The sequence below is a fragment of the Erpetoichthys calabaricus genome, chromosome 8, assembly GCF_900747795.2.
Source record: "Erpetoichthys calabaricus chromosome 8, fErpCal1.3, whole genome shotgun sequence".
In the NCBI taxonomy this organism is placed as follows: Eukaryota; Metazoa; Chordata; class Cladistia; order Polypteriformes; family Polypteridae; genus Erpetoichthys; species Erpetoichthys calabaricus.
The window spans coordinates 101,399,002-101,417,909 of NC_041401.2; the positions used below are offsets into that span (position 1 = coordinate 101,399,002).

Consider the following 18,908-nt stretch of genomic DNA (forward strand, 5'->3'; position numbering starts at 1 on the left):
AGTGAACGCAACTTCAGAAACAGTGCAAGAACAGCCATGGCCAGTTTCAGCAACTTAAGTTACAAGGCATTTCCTGTGGCCATAACAGCAGGAAGGTGATCATCCATCCATCCATTTTCCAACCCGCTGAATCCAAACAGGGTCACGGGGGTCTGCTGGAGCCAATCCCAGCCAACACAGGGCACAAGGCCCTAAAAAACATCATCATAAGTGCCAATTTGTGGCTTGGCGGGTATCAGAAAATCATGACATCATTTATTCTTCAAAGTGGCCTCTCACTCCTTAATAGGAGTGGGATTAGGGTGCTGCGTTACTACTCCTCATGTCCCGGTCTGGGGTAGGACAAATTCTTATCCTAGACAGACTCTTAGTGCAGTTTCTAGGAGTAATTCTGAGACATCTGATAAATACAGGCACTGGTCACTATTTTTGTGGGGTTCATGGTAATTGTCATGATCTTGCAGTGAGTATGCAAGTGTCAGTAGGTAGGAAAAACGTGATGAGGAGACAAGCGTCACACTAAAGGAACAGGCCAAGGTAAAAAAATACAGGGTCAAAAACACCGATTATCAAACTACAAAAGACAATTTAAAAAACTTATTTTCACTAATTCTTCTATGCACAGGGATTTTAATTTTTTTTTTTAGAGAGTAAGCCCAAAAGTAGAACGTCAGACCTATCACGCAGCCATCTTAAATACCTTCTATCTGGTGGTGTAACATGTAAAAGACATTGATCATGAGACTAACAAAAGACACCATTGCTATAAACAAGATGACTGTGCCAATTATCCACACCATAAAATGGTATCACCCATGATTAAAAAAAAAAAAAAGAACCACATAATTCAGGTTTGGTAACATCACTATTAAGCACGTGAAAAATAAATAAGAAGAAGAAAAGCACATGCAGCAGTTGGCAAAACCATAAATATTTTCAGACGCACACAACTGAAACAAATTAGTTTCCTTACCCCAAAGACTTTGTTAGCTCAATTGGCAACTCTGCTTTCAAATGGTGCGTACATGTCCGGTGTCTTGTTACCGCAGGTATGGAAAATCAGAAGATAGACAGGTAAACATTAGGACATTAGGAAGATTCAGATGAGAACCGGCCATTCAGCCCAACAAAGCTTGCCAGTCCTATCCACTTAACATCTCCAAAATAATGTCAAGTCTTCTTTTGCAAGTCCCTAAAGTCCTGCCGTCTACTACACTACTTGATAGCTTACTCAGTGTGTTTATGGTTCTGTGTGTGGAGAAAAACCTTTTAATGTTTCTGTGAAGTTTACCCTTAACAAGTTTCCAACTGTGTCCCCGTGTTCTTGATGAACTCATTTTAAAATAAAAGTCTCGATCCACTGTACTGATTCCCTTCATAATTTTAAACACTTCTATCATGTCACCTCTTAATCTTCTTTTGCTTAAACTGTATAGGCTCAGCTCTTTTAATCTCTCCTCATAAATAAACCCCTGTAGCCCTGGAATCAGCCTAGTCGCTCTTCTCTGGATCTTTTTGTAGCCTGAAGACCAAAACTGCACACAGTACTCCAGATGAGGCCTCACCAGTGCATAACCTCCTTGGACTTGTACTCCACACATCGTGGTACAGTTAGGTCCATAAATATTTGGACAGAGACAACTTTTTTCTAATTTTGGTTCTGTACATTACCACAATGAATTTTAAATAAAACAGCTCATATACAATTGAAGTGCAGACTTTTAGCTTTAATTCAGTGGGGTGAACAAAACGATTGCATACAAATGTGAGGCAACTGAAGCATTTTTTTTAACACAATCCCTTCATTTCAGGGGCTCAAAAGTAATTGGACAAATTAAATAACTGGAAATAAAATGTTCATTTCTAATACTTGGTTGAAAACCCTTTGCTGGCAATGACAGCCTGAAGTCTTGAACTCATGGACATCACCAGATGCTGGGTTTCCTCCTTTTTAATGCTCTGCCAGGCCTTTACGGCAGCAGCTTTCAGTTGTGGTTTGTTTGAGGGCCTTTCTGTCTGAAGTTTAGTCTTCAACAAGTGAAATGCCTGCTCAGTTGGGTTAAGATCAGGTGACTTACTTGGCCATTCAAGAATTTTCACTTCTTTGCTTTAATAAACTCCTGGGTTTCTTTGGCTGTATGTTTCTGGTCATTGTCCATCTGTATTATGAAACGCCGCTCAATCAATTTGACTGCATTTAGCTGGATTTGAGCAGACAGTATGTCTCTGAACACCTCAGAATTAATTTGGCTGCTTCTACACACTAGTGTCCCAGTTCCACTGGCAGCCATGCACGCCCAAGCCATCACACTGCCTCCACCGTGTTTTACAGATGATGTGGTATGCTTTGGATAATGAGCTGTTCCACGCTTTCTCCATACTTTTTTCTTGCCATCATTCTGGTAGAGGTTGATCTTGGTTTCATCTGTCCAAAGAATGTTTCCAGAACTGTGCTGGCTTTTTTAGATGTTCTTTAGCAAAGTCCAATCTAGTCTTTCTATTTTTGAGGCTTATGAGTGGCTTGCACCTTGCAGTGCACCCTCTGTATTTACTTTCATGCAGTCTTCTCTTGATGGTAGACTTGGATATCGATACGCCTACCCCCTGGAGAGTGTTGTTCACTTGGTTGGCTGTTGTGAAGGGGTTTCTCTTCACCATGGAAATGATTCTGCGATCATCCACCACTGTTGTCTTCCGTGGACGTCCAGGTCTTTTTGCGTTGCTGAGTTCACCAGTGCTTGCTTTCTTTCTCAGGATGTACCAAACTGTAGATTTTGCCACACATAATATTGTAGCAATTTCTCGGATGGATTTTTTCTGTTTTCGCAGCTTAAGGATGGCTTCTTTCACCTGCATGGAGAGCTCCTTTGACCGCATGTTGACTGTTCAAAGCAAAATCTTCCACATGCAAGCACCACACCTCAAATTAACTCCAGGCCTTTTATCTGCTTAATTGATAATGACATGACGATGGACTTGCCCACACCTGCCCATGAAATAGCCTTTGAGTCAATTGTCCAATTACTTTTGAGCTCCTGAAATGAAGGGATTGTGTTAAAAAAAATGCTTTAGTTGCCTCACATTTTTATGCAATCGTTTTGTTCACCCCACTGAATTAAAGCTGAAAGTCTGCACTTCAACTGCATCGGAGTTGTTTCATTTAAAATTCATTGTGGTAATGTACAGAACCAAAATTAGAAAAAAGTTGAATCTGTCCAAATATTTATGGACCTCACTGTATATAGCATACAGTATATCCATCTTTTTCAAGTTCCTAACCTGTTCTTCCATGGTAGCGTTGCATCATCCTGAACTGACAGCACACAATGTTTCTGACCCACAATATCTGTTGCTCATGGTTTGATGAGCTTTGTTATGTGATATGCAATCTCCAGAACCAACAATTCCTTTAGGCTGGAGTTCGAGTCAGAGAGCACATTTAACATTTACAGCTGGCGGATCTCAGAAGATTCTCCAAATAAGAATTGCAGGGGATGATGAACTCTGTCATGGCCTCTCAGCACAATTTCACATTTCCTATTGTGCCTCCAAAGTATTGTAAGATTGACAGTTTTTGTCAGCCTATCAGTATGGAGTATTCTTTTCTCAGCTCTGTTGTGATATGGTAAAGGCGTGATGTTGAACAAAAATTTGTGCTGGACCCAAAGTTCCATAAGCTTCTGTTAGTACTGTCCATAATGCTCGGATTTGTTCCTTTCCCAAAGTTGCCATTACTCTACTCTGTTCTTCTAAATATGGCTGAACTCTTCTCTGTTTGTGGACATTGTATGCATTGTACTTCTGGCTTTGTGCTCACTGGTTGTTAATTCTTGCACACAGAGTATAAACCAAAAACCAAACGTGCATGATTCAATTATGGCTCATTGTATAGTGGTGTTTCTGAGTTGCTGGGGATGCCATGGGGTGTACCATTACTGCCCACAACTTACTAAGATTATGCAAATGAAGGCTACAAATGAAAAAATCACTGGGAAAGATATGTAGTATGACAAGGGCTTTAGAGGGCAGGCGAAATGGCAGTAAATACAAAGCATGTCTCACATTGACCTTGTGGTGAAGCATTACTATCCTGATGGTAGTGGAATCTTCTAGGATGACAATGCCACAAGTGACTAATGAAGAGCGTGTAACCCATATGCCACAGCCACCCAAGTCACTGGAAAATTTTATACTTCAGTAGAAATATTCTGAAAACATAAAGTAGTATGAGTGTGTTCAGTATTTCCAATTTGTTGTAATGGTAACACTTTAGTTGAGGTACAGCAAAAATGCACCTATTACTCATTTGTTCTTATGTAACAAGAACTTAACAAAGGCTTCTTCTGGTCTTCATGACACTTATAAATCATCAGTAGACGGGTCATTCATCGCTGTGCAGTGTGGCGTATTGGCATGATGGTAAAATGACTTGTTAATATGAAGGTCTTATACCAAATGTGTAATATCAAGTGAAATGCTGATTAAGTCAGCTCAGACCACCAGTCTTGTTAGTTGGAGAGATGAATAAACACTTTACTGATGCCTTGTAAGCGTTATGAAGACCCAAAGAAGTGTTTGTTAAGGTCTTGTTACCTAAGAGTACATGAGTAATAGGTACCTAAACTGAAGTGTTACCATTACAATACAACACTGATGGCAATTTGCAACTTTAAGTTTATGTACTTATGGGGCGATGTTAGGAGGAACATTAAAAATCTGATGTTTGGATTTTGCTGGCCCATCTTGTGATCGTATGTGCCATGCAGTATTGACAGCCATGTGACAGGAAGAGTAAGGAGTTACAGTAAATGTTGGTGTTTGACTGGCTGCCTCTACCAAAGCCTTTAGTCAGACTTCCTAGTGAGATTTGTGTTTAGATTTTTCATGTTTTATTGTAATTTAGAGTAGTTTTGTCTGCACAATATTTTTTCATACTTTTGCTTGGTCTTGTTTTGCTCTTTTTGAATATCTATCTGTCTGCTTCAGTAAGCATTGCTACTTTATTTTATTACACCACACATAGTTTGAAACAGCTGGCATCCCATCTGAATGCTATTTAAGTGTGAAGAACCGCGAGGGCTTTTATCTCCAGATTTTTTAAAGATTCTTAGCTGCCATTTTTATATGTAAATGACACAGATTATGAACATATTTATTATGTATTGTGGTAGACACCTGGACCCTTACCTGACCAGGATGCCATCACAATGGGAGGACTCGGGGTGAAAGCATGCACAGGGCATTATCTCCCTTGGGTCACTAGGTGGCAGCTGCACTGGGGTGCTGCAGCCCCACTGATTCCCACAGGGCACACTGGGAATTGCAGTTTGTTGGCTCAGCCCTGTTGGTTTCCGGGGGTGCCACAGGTACTGGGGAGCCCTACTTTTTTGGGCTCCCGCCTCACCCAGAAGTGCTACCATTTACGGGACACCAGAAATACTCTCGGGTGTTACAATAAAAGAAGCCCACTGCTACAACTTGAGAAGCCAGAGTCGGGAGGAGGAAGAAGATGAAGCCTGCTGGGAGAAGCATGGAAGGCAGCGAGAAAGAAAAGAAAGGCAAAGAATATTGCTTGAGCTTTGTACTTGTGTTTATGGTGTGGGAAACACTTACCTGGGAAGCATTTCCCATGAAAAGTCATAAAAAACTTTGTTTGTGGCACGTCCAAGTGTGCCTGTGTCAGGTGTTTGGAGAGCTGCATCGTCCCCTGGTGGCCACAATGTGTATTATTCGTTATATTATAAAATAGTGAATTTTTTGTAGTTTATTTAAACAATTGCAATTTGCCCAAGGAAAGTATTAATATATTGTTGTGCTCTAAAAAATTAAATGCACAAAGTAGTTTAGAGTGCCACAGCCTGACTTGTTAGATTGTTGTAATACAAGTAACAGAAATTATTCACATGTCAACAAAACAAAAATCTTTTTCTTTCTAACAGATGGCAAACATCTTGTGAGTCTGCTTCAAAATCGAGCCGAGCAATGACAGGGTTAGCCTGTCAGGCTACGGTTAAGTAGCACCAGGATCGGCGCACGTCGAGGTGCTCTTTAGGATAGCCAGAGAATATAAGGTTTTTAGCCCGCTGGGTCACCTTCCACTGTGTACCCCCATGGTCGGACCTCAGAAGAAGACAGTTTTTTTTAGTATTAGGTGTGTACCCATCTTTCTAATTTCCAGATCAATAATTAAACTAAAAATTGGTAAACCGAGTAAGGATAAAGATTCCCATTTCCAGAGAGTTTTCTTACGTTTTCACTGAAATCCTCAACAGAGATCTCAACAGGTGAATGAAACTTGTTGTGCATCTTCGAGGGAGATTTCCATAACACCATTTTTATAAGTCTTGACTAAGTTTACACCATTAGTGTTGTGGGAACCTAATATTCTTGACAGTCAAAGGTTAAAACAATGTGGAAACCAAATGAACGAAATGGGTCACTCACAAGTAAGATGGAAGTCCAGGCTTTTCTTTATTGAAGGAAAAATTAAATAAAACAAATTCACCCACTTTAAAACATCAACTTATAAATAGTGTAGTTGATTATAAACCATACAGGTAAAGATATACCGGTAATGGGAAAACAATATACATTTTTACAGAGCCGTTGGCTCAGCTGGATTTAGTGTGGGTTATCTGTACCTTCACTTAACATTCCCCATAAATGTTCCACAAGTCAGACTTCACAGGTCAGTGTTTGCGTGGGCCAGTTCCATTCACCAGATACGACAGGTCCTGCACTAAAAAAGCTTCATCTCCTATTAGGATAGCATAAAAATGGATTGCTGCATTGCTTTTAAAGGTTTGATATCCAATAAAAAATTATATGCATGGTATTTTTTAGTTTTGCTGCTTTTCTACAATGTAACCTACAGTTCTAAAAAAGTTCCATGAAACTAAAATGTGTTTGGTCAGGCAATTATACCTACAGGAATACTGTATCAAGAAGCAGTGATGCCAGCTTGGAAAAACCTGATTTTAAGTTGGTAGGTTTTGGAATAACTGGAGTAGACTGTTACTGATTAAACTCAACAATGTGACAAGAATCGTCTCTGGGTTTCTGTTTCACTTATTTAAAGTTGGGGTTCACTCTTTGTATGTCAGCGTGAAGCGTATACAGGATTCTTTGGTTGCTGGTGACCGAGCACCACACCTTATGTGACCAGCCTGGTTGTAGGACACCTATGGCACAAAGAGGGGGCTGATTGTACCCTAAGAATGCCACACTGCAATGCTGTTGTACACGTGGGGCTGCACATCTACTGCTTTAACTAATGCCAAGGTGTAGGTTCTGATGCCAGGTACTCTAATTTAAAATAGTGCAGCACTGCTGGACACCAGAGGTCAGTGATATTGTCAGAACTTATGTTACAGCCTCCAGGACAACTAAATTTAAACATACACTGGGAAATGTTCAACTGCCTTCATTTTGCATAGATTACAAGTCTCACTTTAACAATCAAGTATTCCAAAGAGCTAAAAACTAATTTGCCATCTTTGTTTCCATGATAAACTTTCAAGACTTCAAACTTATTTTGAAATCCTATCTATTGGACCTGAAGGCCTGGACTCACTGATGAGACCTTCAGGCAGATCCTAAACACATAAACTGACTGATATTTTTTAACATAAGGCTGCACACACACGCACACACACCCACCCACACACACATATATATAGGAGCCTTCCACTTGTTTCAATAATTCATTTCCCCAAAGACCACTAAACATAAACAGCAAGACACATGTAATCTTTTACAGACTGCTTCAGTAGAGTGCAGAAGTGAAATTGCTGATTTCAGACATTTAAAGTGCAGTCAGCCACATGCGCCGCTTCTCATTACTGTACCGTTTTCAAAATGACCAGTAAGTCGTGTTTAAACCAGCTTTTGCCATTTCTCTGTCTCTCCTTGGTCTGCATTGTGGAAGAGTACGACATTATTAGTGCAGACATTCACCAACTGTTTCTTTTCAAGATAATTAATGCATTAAATAACTTAGCATTTCTTCCTATAAAGTAACAGAGTCTTTAAGAAAAAAAAAATAAACCAATTGCAGCACCATAATAATGAGTCTCTTGGTAGAAGTGTTCTCAACTAAGACAGAGGGGGCTGTGACCTGTCAGAGTCACAGGCAAGCTTCGTCAGCTAAAGTCTTTTAAGGACTGTCCAGACAAGGAGGGCTGGAAAAGACCAAATGAATATGCCGGTGGGTGGCAGATCCTAGCCAGCGAAGACCTGAGGTTGGAGGGGGGGTGGCAATCGATCATTCTCCACATTATCAGAGTCAATGGCTGATGCTGGGGGACAGATTTCCAGAGGGTACTTGTCCAGAATGTCTTGCACTTCCCTAGCCACTCCATCACTCCATTCGATAAGGTCCCTTTCAAGCCGGCGTGCCCCCTCTAGCACTCGCTCTTGTCGTTCGCCCAACCCAGACAGCTGCTCAAGGTTCTGGTAAGCCTGGCCCAAACTTGGACTGTTGTTCACATGACTCAGGTAGCCATCTTGGTCCTGCCTGCGTGGTGATGCCTGTCCAGACATGTAGCGTTCAAAATCCTCAGGGCTCAGATTGAGGGACTGTGCATCCAGTTTCTCGATGAAGGCAACAGCACAACACTGAGAAGAAGAAAGAATGGTTGCTGTAAGAGCGATTTGTTACTTACGTTATGTTAAATTGATAAGAAATATTTTCTTAGTTATGTTAAAATGTTTGCCTATACATTAAAGCATAGTCGATGAGAGATTCCATTATAACCTCTACAACAACATCATTTATTTCTATAGCACATTTTCATATAAATAATGTAGCTCAAAGTGCTTTACAGGATGAAGAAAGGGAGAAAAGACAGAATAAATAAGAATTAAAATAAGGGAACACTAATTAACATACAATAAAAGTAAGGTCCGATGGCCAGGGAGGACAGAAAAAACAAAGAAAAAAAACTCCAGACAGCTGGAGAAAAAAAAAATCTGCAGGGGTTCCAAGGCCACAAGACCACCAAGCCCCCTCTAGGCATTCTACCTAACATAAATGACCTCAATCAGTCCTCATTGCATTCAGGGTTCACATGGAAGAACTTGATGATGATGGTCACATGGACTTCTGGCCTTTAATCCATCAATGTACGGACATCACGGTGCTTTTCTTACCATTCTGACTAGAGAAAAGTTCAGTTTATGATCTGCTGTGCAGTCGGTAAGGGCAAACAGTTTTAAACCGTACCACACGTACAGAACATACTGAATGTACTGAAGTGACGCCAATGGAGGTTTGCCACAAAAAAATAACACAACTTAAGTATAAACATCGGGAGTGCTCTCCCCTCGACTTTCTTGTATAGTCAGATATGGGGATGAATATTTGAAGAGTAAACAACAAGACAATGATTATATTTTTATATTATGTACATTAAAGAACCATCAACAACAAATCAAGTTAATATTGAACAATTATTATAAAAGTAAAGTTGAATAAATCAGACTGTGCAGCAGATTGAATAAAAGGTAAAGTACCACTTCATGTTAGCGGAAATAGCTCAAAAGTTGATAGAAATCTACTTTTTGTACCTGAACTTGTGTGCAAAATTTGGTTGACCTAAGTGAAAGCGTTCTCAAGTTATCGTGTTTCCATACAGACACACACAGACATCATTCCAAAAATGGGATTTTCGGACTCAGGAGGTCTAAAACATCGAGATTCATCAAAATCTCAAAATGGAATTTTTGGAGAATTCCAATACTTTCCCCATACTCTGTATATGAGAAAGTAAAAAGTAACTGAAGTTTAACAAGAGAAAGCTAAAATTGTAACAAAACAGAGAAGAAACTTTTTTTTTTGCCTCTTATTCTGTGTGTGTAATAACTTTTTTCTCATTTTTTGTTCCTTTTTTTAAAAGTTTCACTAAATCTTTTTAAAACAAACTTTATTGTACCGAGAAACATCTTTTGTCATGCGTTTGACTCATGCTGGATCCTACATGACCAAATGAGTAGTTGCTCGATTTTTTGAACCTAGAAAAGACACAGCTACAGTTACAATTTAATTAATTCAATAAGAAAGTAGTAAAGACAACACTATGATGCCCTTCAGGATCTGTTTAGCCAGTTCAATATTGAAAAAGTCAACATTAAGGCATTAAAAATAAGATTTTCGGATAGTAGTTTGAGGTGTCACACTGGCTCATTGACTAGCACTGCCTACTTCTGGCTCCTGCATTCTAAATCCAAACCCCCGGCTGCTGCTGCATGTGCTGAATTTGCACGTTGTCTCCATTTTTCCGTTTTTGTTTTTCCTTTGGGAGAGTTGGTCGTGTGTGAGCGAGAGTGTGGAGTGTGCCGGACTGGTATCCCATTCAGGGTTGGCTCCTGCCCGATGCTGCTGGCATTAAGAACTTTCTTAATGAACTCTGAATTTGAATTGATGTAGAAAGATATCAAAATGGGTAGCAAGCTACTGTAGGAATATCAAATAAAAGAACACCGCCCAATGGGCAATGATGTTCAAAATCTATTTGCTTTGAAAAATTGAACAGATATGAATAAAATGACTCTGAAAAGAACTTGGATTATTTATAAAGCTTACATAATTTAATAAAAATGTTATGTTAGAAATCTAAAAATATTCAGTATTACATTCTTTACATGACTGATAATACTTTTCTTAACACACTACTACTTTGACTGTTTTGATTTGTAGTAGAGGTTAATCATCCATTGCTTTAATCATAGCATACATCCGTCTTCTTGTATAACTATACATTGAGGTAGGACCCCTAGGCAGATTCCAACCAGATTTGAGAGCAAGGTGGGCCTACTGTATATGCCAGAATGCATAGAACATACATGAGAATAGCCAAATAATTCCATATACACTATACACTTTATTAATATATATTTGTCTTTTTGTTTGCAGGAAAGTATCATAAATTTGAACACTTTATCAAACTGCTTTTCTTGTGTTGCTTAGGCACTGGTGCAGTGGGGTTTTGCAGAGGAGTTGGAAGGATGCGGTTAAGAAACCACACAACCAACTGAAAGCAGATTTGAATCATCAGCTTTACTTAGCCCACTACTCGAACTATCTAGATATACATGCTAAAAATAAGTACTTTAACCCAACATGGTGTGGAACAACAGTCTGAACGTTTGCTACAGTCACATCTTTGTGCACCTTAAAATCAGAGACAGCAAATGTACCCACCAGTAGGACTATATAACACAGGCGAAACATCAAATGGCAATAAGAATATGACATGTCAAATTATTTAAAAAAATAAATAATCTGACTGTGTAACATATTCATTTGATATGTTTGAAAAGAACTAGTTTTAGAAGACAGGATTATGTGCACTTGTAAATAAACTTTCTCATACCAGCTCAGGGTTGTTGGGGACAGCAGTAGGTACAAGGCGGAAACAAACCCTGGTTGGAGAACTAATTCAAAACAGGCCACACTCAAGTACAGGGCCAGTTTACAATGTAACCAAAATAAGATATATTCTACCAAACACAGCAAAAATGATGCCAGTGTATTAAAATATTACCATTTTTTTTGGTGACACCAAAATGAACATGGATACGTCAAAACTCCATGGACCTGGTTTCCATTTTTGACTTTGCCCCATCTGTGTTGACTTTGCAACTTTTTCAACTAAAGTGTGGGGTTGTGGCTTCATTTCACAATAAATTTTATGAAAGCCGATTGAATCTGTAGATAAAGCGTTCAGAGCTAGCTGTGTGCACTTCAAAAAACACTCTCCAGTTGAGAGACGGCGAGTCTTCACACTAATTACTTAACCAGATATTAGAGCTTAAAATAGACACTCTATAATGCTTGTCAGCAAATTTTCAATCGGTATTTGCTATGTGTTACCTTTAACGGTTGTTTGATTAATTGAAAAGAAGATTACAAAATACTTGTTTGTACATTCAAAGAACCTGTTCCATATACTCTTAATAAACTCGTCTTTAGCCTGTCCAGCTCTCTTTCGGTGGGATGCCACCAACCTCACTGACACTGCTCCAGCAGGGACAAGCAATTTCATACTATACAGAGATAAAAGCAAGCTTGGAAAACAGAAGCTCATGTGAAAGGGGCTGCACATACACATGACCAGTTAGCATTTCCTGCAGCATGTATTCTAAATTCTTATGAAATTAAGGAAGAGTGAAAATATATTCATGAATTATGGATATTGTATTTGTAAAATTGCATGCAGTATGTTCAGCCTGTGAAGGGGGGATAATTCTTATTTTTTATGCTTTATTCTAACAAGTTCTAAACTAAATTACAAAAAAAATTACAATATATGTATTCTTTGTGGGACCCGGCTAACACCTCTTTACAGTACATGCTCACATCTGCATTTCTCTGTGCAAATGCATTTTTCATGACTTTCAGATCCAAGTCATGGGCTCACTGGCTCTCACAGCTCAAGAGTCCATCCAAACAGTCTTTTGTGATATCACTGCACAACAATTTTTTTGAAAAGTCTTACGGATTGTGACAGGTACCTACTGGTTTTGGTTTTACTGCATCACGTAGGAACTCTGAGAAATAGACATTTATATGTTTACTGACAATAACGTATTTAGTCACGTTTATGTTTCGCATAAGCTTTTAAATTCAACAGAAATTTTGCTCCTGATTTTCTTTTGTATTCAATGTCTGGTGCATCACGTTGCAATGTCCAACAATAGTCAGCAAGCATTGACGGATTCCAGTTGCTCTGGTAACGTTTCTCCATTGTAGAAATGTCCTGGTGAAACCTTTCACTGTGTTCATCACTGACAGCACCAAGATTTGCGGGGAAGAAGTCCAAGTGTGAGTGGAGGAAATGAATCTTGAGTGACATGTTGCACTTCATTGTCTTGTATGCTTTGAGAAGTTTGAATGTCGTTTGAGGCTCTGTAATTGCCCAGAAAATTGTCAACGGCTTTGAAGGCTTGCTAGGCAATTTTTTCCAGCCCAATTAACAGATCTTCAAACTGCTTGTCACTCATAACATGTCTGATCTGGGGGCCAACAAAAATGCCCTCTTTGATCTTGGCATCAGTTATTCTTGGGAACATCTGTCTTAAATAATGAAAACCTTCGCCTTCCTTGTTCAGTGCTTTCACGAAAGTCTTCATGAGTCCCAGTTTTATGTGAAGAGGAGGCAAAAATATCTCTGCTGGGTTGACAAGCGATTCTTGTGCCATATTTTTCTGTCCTAGAACTAACTTTTTACGGAGTGGCAAGTTCTGTTGAGAATAGTGTGACTCTTTGGCACGGCTGTCCGATTCACAGATGAAACAACAGTACTTTGTATATCCGAGCTGCAGTCCTAGTAACAGAGCAGTGACTTTAAGATCTCCACAGATATTCCACTTGTACCTGCTATACTGGATGTGCTTCAGCAACAGTTCCATATTCTCGTACGTTTCTTTCATGTGTGCTGCATAGCCAACAGGTACTGAAGAATAAACGTTGCCATTGTGTAGCAGAACAGCTTTCTGGTTTAACATTGACGAATCAATGAAGAGACGCCACTCTTCCGGGTTGTGATCACAACCCAAGGCCGAGAATAATCCTTCAATGTCACAACAGAAACAGAGACTGTCGACTTGTGCAAAAAATTTGGTTATATCATGATGTCGGCCTCGAAACACAGAAAGTTTTGTACCTGGTGACAGCAAACACCATTCCTGCAGTCTCAAACCCAGCAGCTCGACTTTTGCTCTTGACAGACTCAAATCTCTGACCAAATCGTTCAATTCAGACTGTGTTATCAGATGTGGATCGCCTGATGAGCACGGTTCAAAATCCAGGTCAATTTCACAGTCAGTACCCTGCATTGCAGTTTCTTCATCTGGTTCGTCTAAGGTCCAATCCTCTGGTGGTTTTGGAATTGGAAGACTGTCGTCATGTGGCACGGGTCTCATTGCTGAAGGCAGATTAGGACATTCAATTGACTTCTTGTTTTTGGCACAGAAATCAGACACATTAGTCAAACATTAAGTAACAGACTGTCACATAGTCTTTCTGTTCTTGCCATATCATTGGAACAGCAAACGGCATCGTCTTTCGAGTGCCTCTGAGCCAGGCTCTCAGACTGACAGCACATGTCGCACAGCAAATGTGAGGCGCCCATTCCTTATCTTGATCACCAATTTTGCAGCTGAAATACAGATGATAAGCTTTCTTCACAAGAGCAGTCATCCAACTTCTTGAGGCGCAAGTGTATATTCGCCACAGATATAGCAAAATGTATCGCGGCTGTTACGACATTGATGATACATATCGCCCAACACCAAAACGTCTATAGCATCAAGCTTACTTACTGTTATATTGCTACAGATACTATACTGATACTATACATACACACTGACTATCTATATTAACCAAATGAACAGGATCGGTGTATGCAAGCCACTTTTATAGCATGTTGAGACAGCGTCAAGCTCGTTCAGACCTGCCCAGGATGTCAACTTCCGCAGAACAGTTTGCAATCTGGCCTGATTCCATGCCTGGACATGTCCAGGCTGCACAAACCGTTGCTGATAAGTCACTTACGGGAGCGAAAATGTTTGGATACAAATATAAGAAAAAAATCATAACAAAACTGAAGATGTCTCTGAAACGGTACGTGATGGGTAAATTTTGATGTGATATTCATGATCAGCACCCAAAAATCTATAAGAAACACCCAACAGTGTTCAAGAAGCAAAAACTTTGTTGTGCAGTGTTAGGCACTATTTTAGAAAGCTCTTGATGAGCACCCATGTAGAAAAAACGTCTTGTGCTAGTAGAAATCAGCAATTATATTAACAGGAGTATAAGGCAACATCGGTAAAGAATGAAGAGCTTAGGTGTGATTAAAAAAGAAAAAGGTTTAAATGGCTATTTCACAAAAGAAAAAGTGATAATAGCAAGTTATCAGACAAAAAATTACATATGCCCTTTCTCCAAATAAATAGTTCTTTCATTCACTTCCAAACCGGATATTTTCATTACAGTAATCCCTCGCTATATCGCGCTTCGACTTACGCGGCTTCACTCTATTGCGGATTTTATATGTAAGCATATTTAAATATATATTGCGGATTTTTTGCTGGTTCGTGGATTTCTGCGGACAATGGGTCTTTTAATTTCTGGTACATGCTTCCTCAGTTGGTTTGCCCAGTTGATTTCATACAAGGGACGCGATTGGCAGATGGCTGAGTAGCTACCCAACCAGAGCGTGTATTATGTATTAAATAAAACTCCTGAAATATATTGTGAGCACGGGGGCTGTTTGCATCCCTAGAGGATACGGCTGCTCCTCAAAAAACGCTGAAAGACTACCTTCACATTGCTACCATCCTTGCTGGGCTTACATGTGGCTGCTTTGTCAAGTGATATGCTTCCTGCACGGTACTTCGCATACTTAAAAGATCAAACAGCACGTATTGATTTTTGATTGTTTACTTTTCTCTCTCTCTTGCTCTGACATTCTCTGCTCCTGACGGAGGGGGTGTGAGCAGGGGGGCTGTTCGCACCCCTAGACGATACGGATGCTCGTCTAAAAATGCTAAAAGATTATCTTCACATTGCTCCCTTCCGGCTTTGTCAAGCGACATGCTTCCCGCACGGTGCTTCGCATACTTAAAAGCTTGAACGGCGCGTATTGATTTTTGATTGTTTGTTTTTCTCTGTCTCTCTCACTCTCTCTGACATTCTCTGCTCCTGACGGAGGGGGTGTGAGCAGAGGGGCTGTTCGCATACTGGCCTAGAGGATACGGACGCTCCTCTAAAAAATGCTGAAAGACTACCTTCACTTTGTTCTCTTCCTTGCAGCTGCTTTATACGGCGGTGCTTCGCATACTTAAAAGCCAAACAGCCCTATTGATTTTTGTTGGCTTTTTTCTCTCTCTCTCTCTGACATTCTCTTCTCCTGACGCGCACTCCTTTGAAGAGGAAGATATGTTTGCATTCTTTTAATTGTGAGACGGAACTGTCATCTCTGTCTTGTCATGGAGCACAGTTTAAACTTTTGAAAAAGAGACAAATGTTTGTTTGCAGTGTTTGAATAACGTTCCTGTCTCTCTACAACCTCCTGTGTTTCTGTGCAAATCTGTGACCCAAGCATGACAATATAAAAGTAACCATATAAACATATGGTTTCTACTTCACGGATTTTCATCTTTCGCGGGGGGTTCTGGAACACAACCCCTGCGATTGAGGAGAGATTACTGTAAAGGGTGTTGCAGAGGTAGAGTCAATATGGACAGCGTTCAGCACAAGACAGAAGCCACATTTTGACAGAATGCCAGTCCATCACAGGGCACACTTCCCTATTAAGATCACTCTACAGCTATTCACTTTATATGCATGGTTCTGGGATGTTGGTGTAAATCACAGCTCTGTTGCAAATTTTGCTTAAGGCTAATATCAGCTGCTGTCCATACAAACAACATAAAAAACATAAACCTTCAGTTGAAAAGTGGATAAATTATAGCACTTGGACAAAAGTAGACCAGTTTTATGCTCTTGGGTCCCTTACTGTTTTTTTTTATTGTAGGGTTACATGTGCTTAGCAAAATGATGTATTAGCTGCAGTAAATCTATGCTAGAAAATGTATCTGTTAGGTAATTGGCAACTCAAAACTTTTCCAGTATGAGTGAGTGTGGGGATGTAAAAGTATTCCAAGATGGACTGGAGCTCTGTGCAGGGATGGTTCCTTTTGTGGGCCCAATACTGCATGGCTGAGTATAACCACCTGTGAACCTGACCTGGATTAAGCAGGTCTGATAACAAACAGAAAGATAAAAGCTTAACAGAGGCAGAAAGCTTGTATTACCCAAAGGAAAATTAAAAAAAAAAAAAAATGTTTTTATATATATATATATATATATATATATTTTGTGGCGGGGAGCAGTACCCAGCCGGGATGCCTGGAAGGACCGGGAGAGGGACTACGCCTCTTCCGGACCACGAGAGGGCAGCCGCCCTGGTTTGTATGGGGGCCACGGAGCATAGAAGCTCAACCCTATAGGGGCCCGTGGTTACTGCTAGGGGGCGCCCAGACGCCTGTGAAGCCCTGGACGTCGGCACTTACGCCACACCTGGAGGTGCTGGTGGAAAGAATACCAGGGACACCCGGAGTGCTTCCGGGTGCTTGTGCGGCACTTTTGCCACACTAGGAAGTGCTGCAGGAAGCTCGTCAGGAGGTACCTGGAGCACATCCGGGTGGACTTAAAAGGGTCCGCCTCCCTCCATTTGTCAGCTGCAGTCAGGAGGAAGAGGACAGAGCTCGGTGGAGAGGAGTGGAGGTGGTGAAGGACCTTTGGAAGGACTTGAAAGAGGGTGATTAGTACAGGGACACTGTGTGCTGTGAACTGTAATATGAATAAATGTGTGCCTTTTATAGACGTCCCAGTGTGTCCGGGGCTGGCTTCCACAATATAATATAATATAATAATTCATTAATAATAATAATTCATTACATTTATATAGCGCTTTTCTCAGTACTCAAAGCGTTCTCCACACAGGGAGGAACCGGGAAGTGAACCCACAATCTTCCACAGTCTCCTTACTGCAAAGCAGCAGCACTACCACTGCGCCACCTGTGAATATAATACATATAGCTACAGGGCTACATGGGAGATGGAGTTCTCCAAAGCCCTGTTGGGATCCGGGATGGTCACCAGGAGGCGCTGCAGGGGTTCCTGGGCCCATCTGGGCTGTAGCTCAGCCACACCCGGAGGCAGGTGGTCAAGCACCTGAAGCACTTCAGGTTGAACTATAAAAGGGCCCCACAGGTGAAGAAACATAAAAGTTAATTTGCTTTTATATATGTCTCCAGTATCAGTCTGTGTCGGGTCGGCACCTATATAGCACCTTTGTTACAAATATATATATATATATATATATATATATATATATATATATATATATATATATATATATATATATAAATAAATACACATACAAATTTAGCTGATGGACCTGTTACTCAGCACATTAAACTGATTTTTGTAAAGGTGTGTCCAAGAAGTACCATAATAACAGTCCTTAGGTTTTATTCGTCAGAAGTGATGTAACAGATACTGTTCAGCAGTTAGTTTTTCCTAATTGGTATTAATAACTTTAGTGGCATTAAAATTATGCAACCATTTTCATCTCTAACATATAGCACACCAGGTCAGGTTTCTCTGGGTACATAAAAAATGATGGTCAAAGATAACAAATGTCATCACACACTGTTATCAAACCATTCAAGGAAAAATGCTGGGTTTTAGAAAAAGAGAAGAAACCTGGATTCAGTGTTAATATTGCCCCACTGTATTATCCACCAGCAGACTTTGCATGCTTTACAGCATAATCGTGAAGTCTGAGTACTAACGGAACATGTAAACTTTATATGAGTAACACAAATTGACCATGAAATGTCTTTAAGGAGTCTGTCTGTTGCTGATCATGAAAACTAATTTTGGGAAATGTATTTTAGTGAGCATAAAAAGCAATCATAATTCTGTCTTTTTTGTAACCGTCTGAATAAGTTGATTTCTACAATTGGAAGACCTAGCACACAAGTACTTTTCAAAAGAAAGGATGTGCATAAACAATATTCTAACACAAAGACAATTATCCTTTGATTTTTAAAGCAATTATTATGAATAAATCCTTTATTCATTTTATTAAACTGGCAACACTAAAACAGGTCTCTTGGTAAGCTTTAGCATTGACGTGCACAGGGAATTTCCCCATTGATTTTCTCATTTTGAAAGTTCACTGGAGATGCTAGTGTGCTTTTCCTTATTCAATTATGGGAGTGAAATACAGGAACTGTCGGTGAAATTTATTGATCTGCAATACAGCTCTGTCCTAAAGGAACAAGTATTCTGCTGAGTTGCCTGAATTTTATATCCAAATGAACAAAAGAAA

The 18,908-nt window shown here is 40.0% G+C and overlaps 1 protein-coding gene across 4 annotated transcripts in view; it reads right to left on the minus strand.

The window, feature by feature from the left end:
• Window positions 1-6,452: 6,452 nt before the first annotated feature.
• The window catches only part of rabgef1 (RAB guanine nucleotide exchange factor (GEF) 1), an 85,508-nt gene continuing 73,052 nt past the window's right edge, over window positions 6,453-18,908 (minus strand). For all 4 annotated transcript variants that reach the window (XM_028807178.2, XM_051931327.1, XM_028807177.2 and 1 more), the window contains exon 9: window positions 6,453-8,616. In XM_028807178.2, the coding sequence (XP_028663011.1) occupies window positions 8,221-8,616 (396 nt within the window). In that variant the 3' untranslated portion in view covers window positions 6,453-8,220. The remainder of the gene's footprint in view (window positions 8,617-18,908) is intronic.